A 17,877-nucleotide genomic window follows, 5' to 3' on the forward strand; every position below is an offset into this window, starting at 1 on the left:
CTCCACAAAGCCGTCCCCACAACCAAAATAAAAATAAATATAAATATTTTTTTTTAAATTTTGTTGTTTAATCCGTAATTATTATATATATTTAAAACCCCCCCCCCCCCCCCCCCCCCCGGCGAACGGTTTCAAAGCTGGGACCGAATCCTCTTTTTGATTCGTGTTCGATTTATAGAGGACGCAACTAGTTGTTGTTAAGGGGCATGCATGCATTATCGTATTGTGTTTTTCGTAAGGCGATAAAAAACGAAGGGGAGAATCAAGAAATAAGTTAACTTAAACTTATTACTTGTCGATTATGCACCCGAGGTAGATATGATAAGTCGTTTGATAGCTAAGACCTTGAGAAGCAGGTATGATGATGACGCCATTGGGCATTTATAGTCAACCTTATATTTATGTCACCTAAATTCTAGACTACCCTCATATGTACATGTATATATGTAAAGAGCCAAGACTAAATCTACACTGACATCTGACTAATGTCTCGGGTTAGCTTTCAATTTCCTTAGCCTTTTTTTGGTGGGTAGAATTTATCTGGGTTATAAAAGTAGAAGGGTAGACAAAAAGGATGCTGGATGCTTATAACAGATACACTTACTACGTATAGCTGCAATATATAAGCTGATTGGTGAATTGAGCTATGGTACAGCTGGCACTGTCAGTCAGCTGCATTTGATGCTTAAGTGCATGTTGGTAGCTACCTTAGGTACCTAAGGTAAGATACATGTTCATATATTTGTACGCTAATCCTAGATCGGAAAGGAAAAGTCCCCGCGTCCGTACCAATGTACAGTCGCGTCTTGTACTTTCCGCAAAGCGTGGAAAAAGTATAGGCGTACATATTATCGTGATACCTACCTTGCCTATCTAACCTTAGAACTTGTCTACCCACGTACATAATAACTATTATTTGCATCACAAGGTACACTTACTGATACCTTCAATGCGCCGAGGCGCTCAGTCTTAATATACCCTTCTACCCATTTATTGAAATGCCATAACTGAAATCGCAACCGGATCCAAAGCCGCTTAGCGACGCTGGATCCTCTTTCGCATATTGCCTCGCGTCGCGTCCTCATCCAACCAACATTAACCCACCACGTATTCTAGATAAGCCTTTTACCAGTTGAGCCAAGATGGGTAAACTTATTCGTCTCGAGCTATTCAGTGCGTATTCTATCCTGTAAGGAGCTTTGAATATGCGACAAAAGCTAATAATATGAAGACTTCAAGTCCTACAAGGGTCATCATACCCTCCTCTTTGGCGACTCGTATTTTACCTCCATCATCGGCCCAAATGGATCAGGCAAATCCAATTCGTATGCCCTACCCCCTTCCGTTTTACAATCGACCTTTGCGCATCGCATATTAACTTAGCTCTGTAGTATGGACGCCATCTCCTTCGTCTTGGGTATCAAGTCGTCGCATCTACGTTCCGCCCACTTAAAAGATTTAGTATACCGCGGTCGAGTTCTTAAGACGTCCAAGATCAATGATGATGGTTCGGCCGCCGAGCCGACTACGAATGGACATACAAATGGACACGTTAACGGCGACGACAACGATAAGCCGAATCGCAGTGACCCCAAAACCGCTTGGGTTATGGCCGTATATGAGGATGATGCTGGCGATGAGCAACGATGGAAGCGCAGCATTACGAATCAGGGTTCGAGCGAATACCGTATCAACGACCGTGTCGTCACGGCTCAACAATATAACGAAGCCCTCGAAGCCGAGAATATTCTTATCAAGGCCCGGAACTTCCTCGTCTTTCAGGGCGATGTTGAAGCTATCGCGGCTCAGTCTCCCCAGGATTTAACTCGTCTAATTGAGCAAATTTCAGGCAGCTTGGAATATAAAGCCGAATACGAGAGACTCCAAAACGAAGCAGACCAGGCCGCCGAGAATTCCAATTTTCAGCTTCAGAGGCGGCGTGGTATCAATTCCGAAATCAAGCAATACCAGGAACAAAAACGCGAAGCTGAGAATTTTGAGAAGAAGACGGAAGAGCGCGATGCTTCCATCGTTACTCATATCCTCTGGAAGCTATACCATTTTCAGCAGGTTATGGATGATTCCAGTGCTAAGATCCAGGATCACCAGGAAAACCTCAAGGAGTTCCGGCGCAATGTCGAGTCGTTTGAAAGGAAGCTCGAAGCTGCTCGCAAGGAGCAGGCTGATGCCGCAAAGGAGGTCCATAGGGTAGAGCGACAAATCAAGCGACAAGAAAAGGAGATTGAGGAGAAGGAAAACAGTCTCGTTCCTATAGAAGAAAAAGTGCAGCAGACAAGTTCTCAGGCCGAAACAATCCGAACCCGGATCGAGGGCGTCAGGAAAGAACGCGATGAGCAGCGCAAATTGATCGCCAAGATCGAGAAGGACCTGGCCACGGTTCAAAAAGCACAGAAGCAATTCGAGGACCAATGGAAAGAGACGATGAAGAAGCAAGGAAAAGAGCTAAGCGATACCGACCGGAAGGAATACAACACTCTTCGGGCGCAAGCTTTAAATAAGTCTTCGGAAAATCAAGCCAAGTTGGAAAACCTCAATCGACAGCTAAAAACCGATGAAGTCACCGTAAACAGCCTGAAGGGCAAGGTTGACGGCTATCAAGCTGCCGTAGAAAAGCTAGAGACCGAGCTGGCAGCTATCCAAGAGCGAAAACGCACCACCGAAGCTACTGTAAAGCAGCTCTCTAGCGAGATGGACGCTAAGAAGAAGGAATTCAACCAGATTCAGTCAGAAAGGGTCAGGACTAACCAGAGACGAACTGAACTGGACGAGAAGCTTCAAGACGTCTTACGGAAATTATTAGAAGCAGACGATGGGAGGCGTCAAAATGACAAGGAGGCGCGAATAAAAGAGATGGTCACTTCTCTAAAGCGTATCTACCCAGGTGTCAAGGGGAGGGTTGGCGAGCTATGCAAACCGAAACAAAAGAAGTTCGATGAAGCCGTCATTACAGCACTCGGGCGCGATTTTGACTCTATTATTGTCGACAGTGAGAAAACCGGTGTCGAGTGTGTGCAGTATTTGAAAGACCAACGTTTCCCGCCGATGACTTTTATCCCATTAGACAATATTAAGGTCAACGCGGTGAATACCGCTGTCAAAGGTATTTCCGGTGCTCGCTTGACGATCGACGCCATCGATTTTGACTCGTCCCTCGAGCGTGCCATGTCCTACGCTTGCGGCGGCTCGATTGTCTGCGATACACTGGATATTGCGAAGCATGTTTGCTACGAACGCAGGATTCAAGTCAAGGCCGTAACCTTGGAAGGCTTCGTTATCCACAAGGCGGGCTTGATGACCGGTGGTCGGGTCCAGGAGAATAAGGGAAACAAACGCCGTTTCGAAGAACATGACGTTCAAAATCTACAGAAGATGGCGGATAAATTTCGTGATGAAATCGAGAAGATACCCAGGGCCGATCGACGTGGCGTAGCAGAGGAGTCATTACAGAACGAGCTCGCGGGGCTTGATCAACGGTTAGCGTTTGCTAACAGTGAACTGGCTGCTTTCAACCAAAATCTTACCAGCAAGAAAAAGGAGCTGGAACACGTCAAGCGCCAACTTAAGGAGTGGCAGCCCAAGTTCAAGGATGAAGACAACAATTTACAGAAAACTAAAGCGTCAGTCGAGAAGTTCAAGTCTGCAATCGCCGAGGTGGAAGACAAGATCTTCGCTGATTTCTGCAAACGGCTCGGGTATTCTGACATACGAGCCTATGAAGCACAGCAAGGTAGCCTTGAACAAGAGGCTGATGAGAAGCGCACACAGTTTGACCTCCAAAGATCAAGACTTGAAAGCAATAAGAGCTGGGAGACATCAAGATACAAGGATACCGAGAGCAGACTTCACAACCTTGAGGTCCGCCTTAAGCAGTTGTCCGAAGATATCAAATCCTATCGAGCGGAGAAGAAGGCGATCGAGGAAGCGATGAGCAACGACCAGGATAACCTCGAAGCCCTACAGGAGCAGCTGGATGAATACAAAGCTGAGCTTACCAAACGCACCGAGAAAGTCAACGCAGCTAAGGCGGAAGTGCAAAAGAGAAGCAAGGATATCGAAAGTAGACAAAAAGCAATTAGTGCTCTAGAGACGGAGGTTCAGAAGAACAGTGCTGGGAAGTTTGCTCTATTAAGACGATGTCGATTGGAGCAGATAAATGTCCCCCTAATTTCAGGATCACTTGACAATCTTCCAAACGAAGACAACCTCTTACACCAAGACCCAGACGCTATGGACGTAGATGACGGCGATGACGCCGAGATGATGGATAACGCTATGGATGATCACGGTATCGAAGTTGACTTCGACCAGTTGGATGATGATCTGAAGAATGTAAGTTGGTGATCAAGACTTAACAAGGGTAGACGCTAACTTAGACAGCCCGACGACGAGGGTATAGAGGAGAAGTTACAAGAGAAGATATCATCTCTTACCGCAGAGTTGGAAAAGCTAAACCCCAATATGCGAGCAATAGAACGCCTGGAAGTTGTTGAAGCGCGGCTCAAGGCCACAGAAAGGGATTACAACGAGTCAAAAGCAGCGTTCGAAGCTGCAAAGGATGCCTTCGACGAGATTAAAGCGAAACGCTTCGAGTTGTTCAATAAGGCGTTCGTACACATCCGGGAGCAGATCGAGCACGTCTATAAGGACCTCACGCGATCGGAACAGTACCCCCTCGGCGGACAGGCCTATCTAGACATCGAAGAAGACACGGACCGGCCGTACCTGTCGGGCATCAAGTACCACGCGATGCCGCCGCTGAAGCGCTTCCGCGATATGGAGCACCTGTCCGGTGGCGAGAAGACCATGGCTGCCCTCGCCCTGCTCTTTGCCATCCACTCCTACCAGCCCTCTCCCTTCTTCGTCCTCGACGAAGTCGATGCCGCCCTCGATAACGCCAACGTCGACAAGATCAAGAACTACATCCGCGAGCACGCCGGCCCTGGAATGCAGTTTATCGTTATCAGTCTCAAGACGGGTCTCTTCCAGGATAGCGAGAGTCTGGTGGGCGTATATAGGGACCAAGAGGTGAATAGCTCAAGGACGCTGACCTTAGATGTAAGTTTTTTTTTCTTCTTCCTCTTTGCTTTTAACCCTGCCTTTTACCTTCCCCCCTCGCCTCTGCCTTCCCTGGCTTTGTATAGTTTATATTGTGCTAACGTCTCGTTCTAGCTACGTAAATACGTATAGTATCTAAGTTAGTTTTTTAAGAAAGAGATTTTCATAGGAGAGGGATGTCACGAGGGACGGATTCACGAATGACTAGGTAGTAATGGGTGGTGGTTCGTGTTAGCATGGATGGCGAGCCTCGAATCATAGCTAGGGGCTTTGCTGAAGCGTTGTTGTGTTGAACATACCCTTAACAAGATCCCAAACACCCTATTTGTACTATACGTATTCCTTCGGAACGGTGTAGATATGTATCGTATCGTTTACATGGTATCACCTGAGCCTTTTTATTCCACGTCTGCAGCGGATTCTAGAAATCCAAATGTAATTGTTTGCTATCCATTTTTGGACGCCTCGCCCATGCATATCTGTCTAGTGGGGATTTTTTTTTTTTTAAAAAAAAACCTCGAAATCAAAAAAGACAATACGCTATGCCTTCCTATACATATATACTTAGGGTATCGTAACCGCAAGGAAGCACTCCTATATGCTTCTCGTGTTCTCCCTTCCTTTACCCTAATACCCGCAAACCAACACATAAAATCTTATTAGTTTTGCTTAGACATCCTCGAATTGCATCTCATCGTCATCCTCGCTTTCACCGCCGTTGGTTGGCTCCGCTAGCTTCACCTTTTTCGAAGGCCTATCTTCCGAAGTGGGAGTATCCGCAGCACTAGTGGGACCACTCGACGCGAGGCGCTTCTCGCCGGTAGAGCTGATGTTCGCAGAAATTTCCACGAACTCTTCATCCTCACTTTCATCTTCTTCGCCTTCCTCATCATCTTCCTCAGCTTCTTTCTCAGCTTTACGCCTTGCTTCCTCGGCTTGAGACTTCTGTAACGTCTTGAATAGCTCCTCCATGGCTTTATCGTGGTTAGCGTCACCGACCGACTCGTCTGGCATTTTAACGCTGTCGTCGTCCGTCTTAACTGCCGAGGTTGGGTTGGAACCTCCGGCAAACGATAGACCAGAGACAGTGCTTCGGGTATGCCACTCCGGCAACGCGTTCATCTGAGCAACCTCCTCTTTGCGGGCGCGTTCAGCTTCCTTCTCGGCTTCGGTAGGACCATCCGTGTCCGTAATGCTAATCGCAATACTCTGTGGACCAGTATTCGCCATACCCTTGACAGCGGTTGGTTTCCCGAGAGATTCGACGGCGATCGAAGGAGCGACCCTGTTAGCTTCATCGCGGTAGACAGGAGCGGCTTGAGAATATAGAGTCTCAAAATCGGCGTCGGGAATAGTGACAGTATCGAGCTTTGGCAGGACTTCGATGATGAATTTAATCTGACTGTTTAGTCGAGTAGAGAGTTCGTGGCCACCAGCCTCGCGATCGGGGTCAAAGACTAGGACTGTGTTGCAGCGGTGACATAGAAAGCCTCGGACAGGATCGTTATTGTCAACAACATCGAGCATAGTCCACTCGGCCTTGCAAAGAGGACAAAAGTATTCCTTCTTCTCCTGCTGGGGGGTGGATTCGCCTTGAACTTTTTTGTCGAGTAGAAAAGTTCTATACTTGATAGCATCGACGGCTTGGCGATAATCGATGTAATAGTATGTGCGATTTCGTGGCTTCTCTTTGTCTTTCTCGAGCTCAGGTCTCATATGGCTATGACAATAGCAATTAGTTCAATATGTGTTAACGAATAAAGTCCAATAAAGGTAGCCGTACATCTGCAATAAGTGATCTTCCTTTAGCTTGCCGCAAACCCTGTGCAAATCTTTCCCGTTGAGGTGGACTAAGTAAGACAAGTCGTCGTCGCGCAAAGTCGTATGGCGGACCAATGCATCAATGATGATAATCATTCTTCGATCCTCGGGGTTGGTATAGAAAGCGCGTACGACAGAGCGCACCAGGGTCTGTACCATATCCATGATGATGGAAGATGCTGGGGAAAAAGGCGCCAAAGGTAGGTAGAAGTGTCGTTAGATTATTAGATTGCGACAGAAAAGTTGAAGCTGAATGCGATAATATGCGAATACGGGGACGTGGAGGATAAAAAGAATAAAATTAGTAGTAGAGGGACGGGTAAGTAGCAGACAAAGCCACTCAAAAAATGATAGTGAATGTAGTTTCCATCATTTGTCAGTTATTGACAGTTATTGGCAGTTACTGACAGTTATTGACTTGTAGGAAGTTGGCGGTGGTGGAATATCTGTAAGGACAAAGCGAGAGGCAACATGCGATGTTCCGTGCGAAGGCTCCGTCGGATATTCCGCTTAAGGAAGACGACTATTACAAATTGGCATGCTGGATTAGAATTAAACCTGGCTTACCAACCAACCAGTCCAGCTTGTAGGATTTGAATTAGGAATTGGGAAATCCTAATGGTCGTTCCGCGTTTCGCGTTGCGCGTTTCTGCGATGTCGAACGGCCTCGAGCGATTGGCGAAGTTGAAGAAAGTCTAATACCTTAGGTACATATCCAAATGTTCCAAATGTTTGGCTTGACGGATATTACCTAAGAGGTACCTTAGGTATCCTAGCCTTAGATATTCTAGGGCGTCATTTCTCGGACCATCTCTTTATCCGATTCCGCTATTCTTCTATCGTAACGGTAACTCGAATTATTTAGCTGACGTCACATGCCACTAGGTACTAAATGTACATTCAAGTAACCTAGGTACCTTAGGTACATTTGTAAATGGGAAGGCACTACCAGCAATCTACATGTAATTTGTAGAAGATATTTATAAGAATTGTAAACCGAATAACACGTGATGACGTCTCCTCGGGTACAACGGAGTTCTGCAAACAATCTCTAAAGGCAAAAGGTTAACGAGGATAAGGTTGACACCAGTATATACACTCGGAATATTTACTCAGGAGGCGCACCTCTACAATTACATCTCTCCAATATCACCACAGAGGCTATGTTAAATAAAGACATGTAGCTAAGACATGTATAAACAACTTGAATATCGCCAGAAGGCTATTTCGCCAAATATCATCATAAGAACGTTAAAAACAAGACGTAAATAAAATGTCTCTCAACTTCCCGCCTATCTATCTATTACCTACTCACATCGAACCCGACGAGTTGCCAAGGCTGCAGAGTAAAATACCAACTTTGACTCATGACATCGATAAGTCTAATATCACCCTGGGCAAGATATCTAATAAGGAAAGGGCGAAGTTCGAACTGAGGCGCAGAAGCATCCTGACTGAAGATATAAACTTATCCCCTGTCCCACTCTTTATTCCAGAGACGCAGGCAGATGACCCATCTCCGCCACCGAAGCGAAGGAAGCTCTCAAGCTCGGTCTCTCCTAAAATCACGCGTGATTGTAGACAGACAACTGGATCCGAAGGAGAGAGCCTTGATGACGGCGGAAGTACTTTTAGCAGGGCCAGTTGGGAAAACCAGGGGTTAGGAAATACTGCAGACGAAGATGACAACTCTATCGTCAGAGTTGTGAAACTATCCTGGTTCATGGATTGCTTGGCTCAGGACAATATACTCCCAATAGATAAGTATTTGATATATCAAGGTCACAGAATACAAAATATATCCAACAAACCTCCGCCAAACCCTGATGATGTCCTTAGACGCGCTCGACAAGAAGGTAGAGACGACAGCTCTACAGCAGGAGGAGGCTTTTCACATGCATATACTTCTACCTCGCAGCATTTCAGAACATCTGCTCATGAAAAGCGCCCTGAGTTGGTCCACGAGTCGACGTCGGAGCATGAGCGTCGCTCACACATGCCGCCGATTCCGGACTACTTACACACAACATACTCTTGCCAGCGTCCAACTCCTATAAGCCCCCCTAACGACTCTTTTATCGACGAGTTAGAAAATATTCGGACGCTTAGAACTCTCGAGGGTGACAAGATAGGCATCAGAGCCTACTCTACAAGTATCGCCTCTTTGTCAGCTTACCCCTATCTCATTTCGTACCCAGCTGGTAAGTGCTCAAATAGTCCTTAATGTAGCACGAACTTATCTGATTTCGATTCCAGAAGTGGCCAGACTGCCTGGTTGTGGCGATAAGATTGCCACGCTCTATCAACAATGGAAAGCGAATGGCTATTTAGAAGAGGTTGAAGAGGCAAAGAAGGATCCGAAAATGTCCGCACTACAATTATTCTACAACATATGGGGCGTCGCAGACACTACTGCTCGCGAGTTCTATAAGAAAGGATGGCGAGATCTCGACGACATAGTTGAATACGGGTGGGATAGTCTAAGTAGAGTTCAACAGATCGGTATCAAGTACTACGACGAACTACAGAAGAAATTACCTTGTCGTGAAGTTGAGGAAATCGGGCGGGTTATACTGAACCACGCTAATAAGATTCGTAGGGGTTTCGAGATGGTTATCGTCGGAGGCTATAGAAGGGGTAAAAGGGAAAGCAGCGATGTTGATGTTATCCTCAGCCATCCCGATGCGGTCGCCACCTTTAACTTTGTCGTGGCTATTGTCAATAGTCTTGAGAAGGATAAACATATAACTCACACGCTCATTATGAGCACCAAGAATAGCGAGCGTGGGCAGACTCCAGTGCCATGGAAGGGACAGGACCGTAAGGCAGGCGCCGGATTCGATACCCTGGATAAAGCCCTAGTGGTGTGGCAGGATCCGTACTGGGACAAGACCGTATCATCCAAGAACCCGAACCCTCATCGGAGAGTCGACATCATTATCAGTCCATGGAAGACAGCGGGCTGTGCCGTAGTTGGTTGGACGGGAGGCACGACCTTTCAACGGGACCTACGGAGATACTGCAAGCATGTAAAGGCTCTCAAGTTCGATAGTAGCGGCATACGGAGTCAGACAGACGGAAGTTGGGTAGATCTCGAAAGCGATGCACACGGATCGGCTCCAGATCTGCTTACGGCCGAGAAACGGGTTTTTGAGGGTCTTGGACTGGAATGGCGTCCGCCGGAGGAAAGGTGTACGCGATGATTACATTAATAGTCCTCATTTTCTTCACGCTATAGCTACGAGATTACCTAAAATACTCTATTAACACGACCCGGGGCCCTTAAAATTATATTGCGTCTAGGATTATCGATACGATCCCAAAGTTTATCAAGCCAAAAAGGGATGGGATTTGGAGTTTTATTGCTCCTGAGGGCGATAGATATTTACAACATCTACTCCATTATCCATCCATTCAACTCCTTAAAAGTAACAAGGGAAGTTTAATAAGATACATATTAAACATGATATGTTAAGTCGATTTAGTACTCTGTTAGTAAGAATAAATAAAAAGAAGGATAAGTTTTGCTGTACTTAATTAATAACAGCAATGTCATTTTTAAAGGACATTTTATTATGGACGATCTTGTCTTGCTTCCCCTATTCGGATCTTTGTAGGATTGCATAAAAAAGTAAGAAGAACAAAAAGAAAAAAAGAAAAAAGGAAGGAATACAAAAAAAAGCAGGCTCCAAAGTTCGAACTGCGCACACTTGCCAGACAAGCAGGCCTTCCATGCCGCCCTGCCGCTGGTTCGAACCCGGAACCTTCGAAAAACACCGCGAAGGCATTTTATCTACGCCGTCTTCCCTTCAGACCACTAGGCCACGGCCTTTTTGGCTTCGTGTCTTCAGGTCAGGAGTGATGGAGGGGCTGTTAATGCGTCTTATAAGTTTGCTTTGGGTACATGTAGTTATGTATCTGGCTGCCTGGAGACTGCGTTGCTATGGAGGTACCTGAGGTAAACAAACACATGTTTACATGAACTGTAGATAGATATGTACCTACTTTATTTGATGTGCTATTAGGTACCTACCTATCTAGATGAATATTATACATCCTATGGAAACAAAACAAGAGGATCTAGTGTACCCGTACGCCTATCTACCATATCTACTTCTCAAATAGTTAATCGTCTTATTTTATATACATACTCGTCCTCAGCCATGCACGATAATATAATGGTCGTGATGGTGCTCTGCATTCAGCTTCGTAACCAGCCCCCATAAACTATCCTCTACCATCGTCACCTTTCTCCCCCCCCCCCTTTTTTTTTTTAGCCCATCACAACTTAGACTCAGGCCTGCTTCTCCTATCGTCACTACCAGACCTCTCCAGTATCCAATCCCCCACATCTTGATAGAACTCCTCCTTCCCGGGATCAGCGTGTAACTGGTGCGCCCAACCCTCGTACGACTTAAACTTCCCATCCTCCACCGTCTTCCCCTGCCGCTCCCACCACTCCCGCACGCGGTCATAACTCGTCACCATATCCGCGGTGCCGTGTGTCAGGAACACAGCGCGCACGCGCGGCCGCAGCCGCAGCCTCCCCGACGCCAGCGCCTCGGCGCGGTCAATCATGCCAACCAGCCCCTCCAGCGTGCCCGTGTAGTGCAGCAGCGGGTCCGCCGCCAGACTCTCCTGCACCGCCGGGTCGCGACACAGATGCGCCGGCGGCACCGGCCGCATGAGCGTGAAGTTGGGCACGACGCGCGCCGCCAGACGTCCCGACGCGATCGTCAGCCGGTTCGGCTGGACCGCCGGCGCAAACCCCAGGAACGGCGCCTCGAGGATCCACCCGCGCACGCGGGCCACCACGTCGTCGAACGCGGGTGTGCTGGCCAGAGCGAGGATCTCGCCGCCGCCCATGGAGTGGCCGAGCACGAACACCGGGACCGCCTCGTCTGCAGGGGCAGAGGAGGAGGAAGGCGGGCTCAACGCTTTCTCGCGGATGAAGGCCGCGAGATCCGCTAGCACGGTGCCCGTGGGCCCGGTGCGTCCGCGGTCCGCGGCGCGGCGCACGCTTTTGCCCCAGCCGCGCTGGTCGAAGCCCAGGACGGCGATGCCGCGGCGCGCTAGGGACGGGAAGAGCTCGTAGTACCGGTCGATGTGGTCGCTGAACCCGTGGACGGCGACGAGTTTTGCTCTGGGCGGGCTGGAGGGCTGGGGAGTGTTAGTTTTTCGGTTGCTTAGGTATATATGTATGAGTTATGTATAAGAGACTGTTAGGGACATACGAGCCAGGACTTGGTGTGTAGGCTTACGCCGTCGACCTCGAATGTGCCCTCGACAATATTGATATCTCCCATTTTGGGCTGTGAGAGGTGGCGAGAGGGCAATTAGGGTTTATGATATAACCTGAGTGCAGATCAACGAAAGTGAAGAATGTAGTACCCGTCTATGTCTGTCATGTGTCGTTGAGCGGTTTGGTACTTGAGGTAGATCTAAGCTCTAAGTTGGAATGAGATGAAGCTTTGAGAGTAGCTTTTGTACCTAGTTGCGAGGCAGCTGGGAGCTATGTAAGCAGAGTCGTATAAACGATACAGCTATAAACGATACAGCTATTGATTGGTCAAGGAGCGGCTCATATAATAAGGATACATGTAAGTAGGAATATGTTTAGTTACACAGTATGCTTGTATTGATGACGGGGTCGTATTCCCTCGAATAGGATGTGACCCAATCAGCGTTTCTACATTGGGAAGCTCACCGAGGTAAAGGCACAAAAGTAGTAGCCAATTCCAGAGGCTTGTAAGTTCAATTAGGCGTTTGAGACATGTGAAATATAGTGGGGTAATGGGGTATTGGGGTAATGCACCCGGGCACTAGGTACCACTATTATACAATGACTACCTAGGTTAGGTAGTTATTAGGTAATTCAATATAAGCCTTTTAACTAATAGTATAACTTCTTTTTATCTTATACTAATGTTTGGGTTAAACAGGATAGGCGTAAATATACATCCCTTGATATCCCATTAGCTTTTCCATGGAACCCTTACACTTATAGTCTCAAGAACTAAATGCCTAAGCATCCCGATGATAACCAACAGCTTCTCTATCCTCTTTTTCGACGTGCCCCAAGTATTCATATAAGCTTGCGCTTAACTCGGCTCGACTGTAACAGGTTCACCGGTAGTATACTGCACATGGCGATCATTTGAACACTGAAGAAGGCCGCATTACGCGACGGATTCGGCGGCACGTGGAGTTGACGGCGACCCACAATGGGTAGTCAGAGCGGGTAGTTAGTTGCCCAGTTAGATCCGGTAGATAACTCGAGGATGAGTAGTGGTTAGTGTGAGTTTTAGGTTTAGATAGTATCGAAGCGGTTGTTTTCAGCTACCTACATAGGTATGTAGTCGACTGTTCTGGTACCTATGTACATGTAACTGGGTAACACCGCAGAGTTGTACCTCTCTAAAAATAAATGCTGGTAACACAAAACCACGACACATGCTAAAGGCGGAGCTGTATGATAGAAAGAGATGTAAGATTGAACAACCAAACGGTCGCTGGAACTATGTCATCTACTACAATTGATATCAGAGTTACCAAATCGTCTTTGAATTATAACGCATAGCATGTAAGATTAATTGAGCAAATCCGATTAGGAATAATCGTTAGTATTTGGTGCATCCGCACTTAAGTAAGTGGTTTAGGCCTATGCATGATGTAATGGTATGGGGGTGCATGTGACGCCGTCCCAAGCTAAGTGAAAGACCGGCCGCCAATAAAATGCTCTTGCAACACCAACTCGTTGTGTTACGCTAGATTCCAAGGGCTCTTTCTCAGCTTCCATTTTATTGGGTTCTGAGTTCTCAGTTTGTGGAAGACTGAAGGTGCACCCGAGCTGAGTAATGTTAGTTTTGCTTGAATCAAAACAAGCCAAATAACACTGTACTACCATAATCCAAACTTTCACTCCTATAAGACTAACCTCGTTCCTCGTCGCCGTCTGAAGGTAACCTTCGGAGAGTACTTACCTAATATATGTAAATAACCTACCACCTCGAATCCCTATATACTACACCTTAACACCTTTGAGAATGCCTCGTCCGTGGGAATTTAACGAAGAGGGCCCTGAGCCGGAAGAGGAGCGACGAACCCTGCTCCGAGAAGGCAAGGAAAAAGCGCAGCGCTTCTTTTCCGAATTCATCGACTTCGCTTTCTCGGGCAACATCCTTGAAATTGCATTCGGTTTGATGTCAATGAGCCCGCCTAGAGCTTGGGGCGGCGGACCACTGACTCTCGTCTCTGCAGCCTAGCAACGGCATTTACAGCCGTCACTACCTCGCTCGTGAGCGATATACTTCTTCCTCCACTCTCCATCATCCTCCCGCTACGAAGAAACATAGGCGAGAAGTTCGCGGTGTTGAGACCAGGGCCGAATTACAACGACCAAGATGGCTACAACACCCTATACCAGGCGCAGAGCGATGGAGCCGTCATTCTAGCTTATGGGTATGGATGGTCAAACGCCTTCGTTGTTGACAACAGGTTCCCAATAATTAACTTTGTCAACCAGTGTATTTCTCAACAAGGTCATCAATTTCCTAGGCGTAGGCCTAGCCTTGTACGGCCTAGGAAGCTTGTACCAGTGCCTGTCGCACGATCCTATCATTAAGCATACCGTCAAGTGTCGATACTGCAAAAAGAAGATTAGCTCAAAGGTATGTGATTTTGACCCTGAGGTAGCTAGCTACTGGGGACTGATGGGTCTGCCTGATCTAGGCAATCCGATGTGTGAATTGCACTAGCTGGCTCGATGGGCGAGAAGAGCGGATGCGATAGACGACCCATAGTTACGAGTTGCTTATCGGAAATACTGGGTGAATATCGTGTTTCCGGTCAGTACCTAATGCCTCGAATCTAACTCCTTTTTCGGGATGTAACTATTCTAAGTGTTGGGTATTCTTTTTTTAGAGAATATCTCATATAAACACTTTGATAGGCTTTAGATCGCTTGAGTTAGCATGTTCGATCCGATCATTCTCGTCATTGGGCTTCGGTGTTGGCGTAGATTGGCGTAGATCGGCGCAGAGCACCAGTGAAGTTGGAGGAAACGTCACAAGGGGAAATCCGGTTTCAGGGAGGGGGTATGGCGTATGTTGGGAGAGTGTTTGCTAGTACTTCGCTAGTACTTCTTATCCTTCTCGAGATATCGTTGAATGGAATTATTGGCTGTAATCAAAGACTCCTTGATTAATAGTGATCGCAATTGTTGTAATTATGAAATTCACTTTGTGAGGACTAAAGTTGAGGGCGCAGCTCATCCCAAAGTTATCCTTGACCATCAACCCAAAGTCTAACCCAATCAGGCATATGTGGATCATTTTACACCATAATAGTACTAGCGCACCCAAAACTCAACTACCATTTCACTAACATTATATTTATATAAATATACGCTTTTATACAGCATTATAAAACTTAATGAAATATAAATAAATTTAATATAATCGATTGATAATTAATTATTAATCGATTATTAATTAATATTTATTTTTATTTTTTTAATATAAAATATTTATTTTAAAATAAATAAAAGATAAAAAATAAGTAAGCGTACACTTAATCAATTCTTAATCGATTAGAAATTAATTAGATAAAACGCGCTATAATATAAGGAATTTAGTGGTTATAATGCGCTGTACTTACAGGGCATTTAACCTTATTTTAGCGATTAAAAACGCCAAAAGCTCACCCCAAAGCGGACCCCGTCAAATGCAACCAATCAGAATGTTGGATCCAAGGTCCCAGCTTTTTCCAAATCGGGTTAGACTTTGGGTTGATGGTCAAGGATGACTTTGGGATAAGGTGTAGACTCGACTAAAGTTCAAACCGGAAAGTTGAAGATATCTTGTATAGTTACCTAGGTTAGGTATATGCCGCAAAGGAGGTATGCACTAATGAAGTAAAGCGTTGATCAGATAAGGCCGATAAGCCATTTTACTACTACATAGGTATCTGCATATCTGCATATGTAGTACCGATGTAGAGTTACAGCCAGGTTTTAATCCCTGGAACCAACCCGCGATGTATGATGTCATTGTTATAGCAACGTGGTTAGGGGCAATATAATGTCCTCTAGCTTGTGCTAAACGCCTTTTAATACTAGAATGCCCCGAGTCAGATCTGACTTTTCGCGTACTAAAGTTTGATGGACGCGTTATAACCGTTTCTAAAGACTTATAATGTCTAATGAGCCTCATGTTGAGCTTCACGACTTAGAACGATCAGCGACAGAGACGGCAGCTCTACAGTCGCAACAGCAACAGCAACAGCAGCAGCGGCGCGAATATCAGGATAATGGACGCCGTCGTTCGAGTTCTGACCCTATATGTCAAGGCCATCAGCGGCCAGGCTTAGCAATTATACGACCTCGTGGAGGAACAAATGGCTCTCGTATGCCCCCAATTGCTGAACATACGAGACCGACTAGTACAGCCCTTTTCCACACGCCGAACGGCCGTACCGAACTCGACGAAAATATCGCCGACCTACTCGATGTAATAGGTAAGTGCTTTTTATAAAGCAGTCATAAAATATTCGAACATAGAACTGACCACTTAATCAGATCCCGAAGTGTCTACGTTCAACAATGTGACCAACATACAAAACTCTCTCTTTGTGCCATCCCTCGGTAGATTTATCAACCGGCGGCCAACATATCAACTTTCAATAGCACCCAGACATGAGACTATTCGAGAGGAGAAAGATAAAGAGGAAGAAGGGTTTAACTTTGACCATGCCGTTCTCCCTGATGGGGTATTCTTAGACGGGTGGACTGATGAGGAAAAGGATGAGCTCAATGACTACGTGCGCCATATGTTACATTCACGACGTTCCCGGTTTAAGCGTAGCATGAAGGCTTTTGGACAGTACGTCAGGAAGCCCCTTGGATTTTTCGTGACGCTGTACGCGACTCTTATTACGCTCTTCGGCTTGGCTTGGGTACTGTTCTTGATTGGTTGGATCTACGTCGGAGAAGAGCAGGTTTACGCCATCAACATCATCGATTACGTCCTGGTCGCTCTCTTCGGTCTCGTTGGTGACGGCTTGGCACCTTTTCGTGCTATAGACACCTACCACATGGCTTACATAGCGCACTACCATCGCCTAACATGGAAGCTACGCAGAAAAAAGCGCATGGGGAACTTACGCGACAAGAACGACTTGCCGACGAATTCGGATCTGGAGGCGGCGCGTGATGAGTTATCGGTCCTGTCGCCGCAGCAGGAAGCGCGGCTCGTACACCACCAGACGAAGTTTGCTAAATCGCATACTTTCTACAAGCCACACGAGACCAAGACGCACTACGCATTTCCCCTGAACTGGCTGGTAGCAATCGTCACGCTGCTCGATATACACTCATGCCTACAGATCGCGCTGGGAGCGACGACATGGGGCATCGATTATAACGTACGGCCGATGGCGGTGACAGCGACGATCCTGAGCTGTTCCATCGCGGTGAACATCACGGCTGGCATCCTAATCAGCATCGGGGGACGACGGACGCGCAAGAAGGACGTGGTGGAGCGCATGTTCCGACAGGACCTAACGCGCGAGGCGTTCGACAAGATCCGCGCGCGCGGCAAGAAACACGGCGACACCGAGAAGCAGCTCAAAGCCGAGCGTGCGCTCGAGCAGGGCCGCAAGAGCGAGGCGAACGACGACGCGGCGAGCGAGGAGATACGTGGCGTTCCGATAGAGAATACCAAGACGGAGGACGAGAGGGAGATATACCCAGACGCGCGGTGATCTTGGAATAGACGTGGATAATGTCTAATGATCTGGTTTCTTTTATTCTTGGCGGAGGAAAATGCATACATACCCAGGGAATATACATGGTTTTTTTTTGTAGTTGCTAAAACTCGCTAGTTATTAGAAAGTCGTATGATAATATTGAAATGCTTTATCATCACATCTAGTCTGATCTTGCAGCCCCGAATCGTGCTAATCTGGTAAAGTTGAGTTCGT

At 46.8% G+C, this 17,877-nt stretch overlaps 5 protein-coding genes across 5 annotated transcripts; 3 read left to right on the forward strand and 2 right to left on the reverse strand.

Annotated features, from left to right (window-relative positions):
• Positions 1-5,745: 5,745 nt before the first annotated feature.
• On the reverse strand, positions 5,746-7,062 carry F4813DRAFT_379690 (uncharacterized protein; the record flags this gene model as incomplete). The annotated part of the gene is made up of 3 exons (XM_049245484.1): positions 5,746-5,830; positions 5,930-6,796; positions 6,860-7,062. The coding sequence occupies 3 exons, from the start codon at positions 7,060-7,062 to the stop codon at positions 5,746-5,748; spliced, it is 1,155 nt and encodes a 384-aa protein (XP_049101922.1).
• Positions 7,063-7,806: 744 nt separating this feature from the next.
• F4813DRAFT_352543 (Nucleotidyltransferase) lies at positions 7,807-10,511 on the forward strand. The gene is made up of 2 exons (XM_049242533.1): positions 7,807-9,098; positions 9,154-10,511. The coding sequence occupies exons 1-2, from the start codon at positions 8,171-8,173 to the stop codon at positions 10,098-10,100; spliced, it is 1,875 nt and encodes a 624-aa protein (XP_049101923.1). The 5' UTR covers positions 7,807-8,170; the 3' UTR covers positions 10,101-10,511.
• Positions 10,512-10,886: 375 nt separating this feature from the next.
• Positions 10,887-12,673, reverse strand: F4813DRAFT_352545 (alpha/beta-hydrolase). Its single transcript, XM_049242534.1, has 2 exons — positions 12,132-12,673; positions 10,887-12,057 (listed from the first exon to the last, which is right to left on the reverse strand). Exons 1-2 carry the CDS (start codon positions 12,201-12,203, stop codon positions 11,179-11,181), a joined length of 951 nt encoding a protein of 316 aa, XP_049101924.1. The 5' UTR covers positions 12,204-12,673; the 3' UTR covers positions 10,887-11,178.
• A 1,207-nt stretch (positions 12,674-13,880) lies between these two features.
• F4813DRAFT_352550 (gated mechanosensitive channel) lies at positions 13,881-15,135 on the forward strand. The gene is made up of 4 exons (XM_049242535.1): positions 13,881-14,101; positions 14,158-14,358; positions 14,423-14,567; positions 14,629-15,135. The coding sequence occupies exons 1-4, from the start codon at positions 13,944-13,946 to the stop codon at positions 14,686-14,688; spliced, it is 564 nt and encodes a 187-aa protein (XP_049101925.1). The 5' UTR covers positions 13,881-13,943; the 3' UTR covers positions 14,689-15,135.
• Positions 15,136-15,855: 720 nt separating this feature from the next.
• Positions 15,856-17,823, forward strand: F4813DRAFT_352552 (uncharacterized protein). The gene is made up of 2 exons (XM_049242536.1): positions 15,856-16,413; positions 16,475-17,823. Exons 1-2 carry the CDS (start codon positions 16,092-16,094, stop codon positions 17,656-17,658), a joined length of 1,506 nt encoding a protein of 501 aa, XP_049101926.1. The 5' UTR covers positions 15,856-16,091; the 3' UTR covers positions 17,659-17,823.
• Positions 17,824-17,877: the final 54 nt, after the last annotated feature.

The sequence above is a fragment of the Daldinia decipiens genome, assembly GCF_022478715.1.
Source record: "Daldinia decipiens strain CBS 113046 unplaced genomic scaffold F4813scaffold_8, whole genome shotgun sequence".
In the NCBI taxonomy this organism is placed as follows: domain Eukaryota; kingdom Fungi; phylum Ascomycota; class Sordariomycetes; order Xylariales; family Hypoxylaceae; genus Daldinia; species Daldinia decipiens.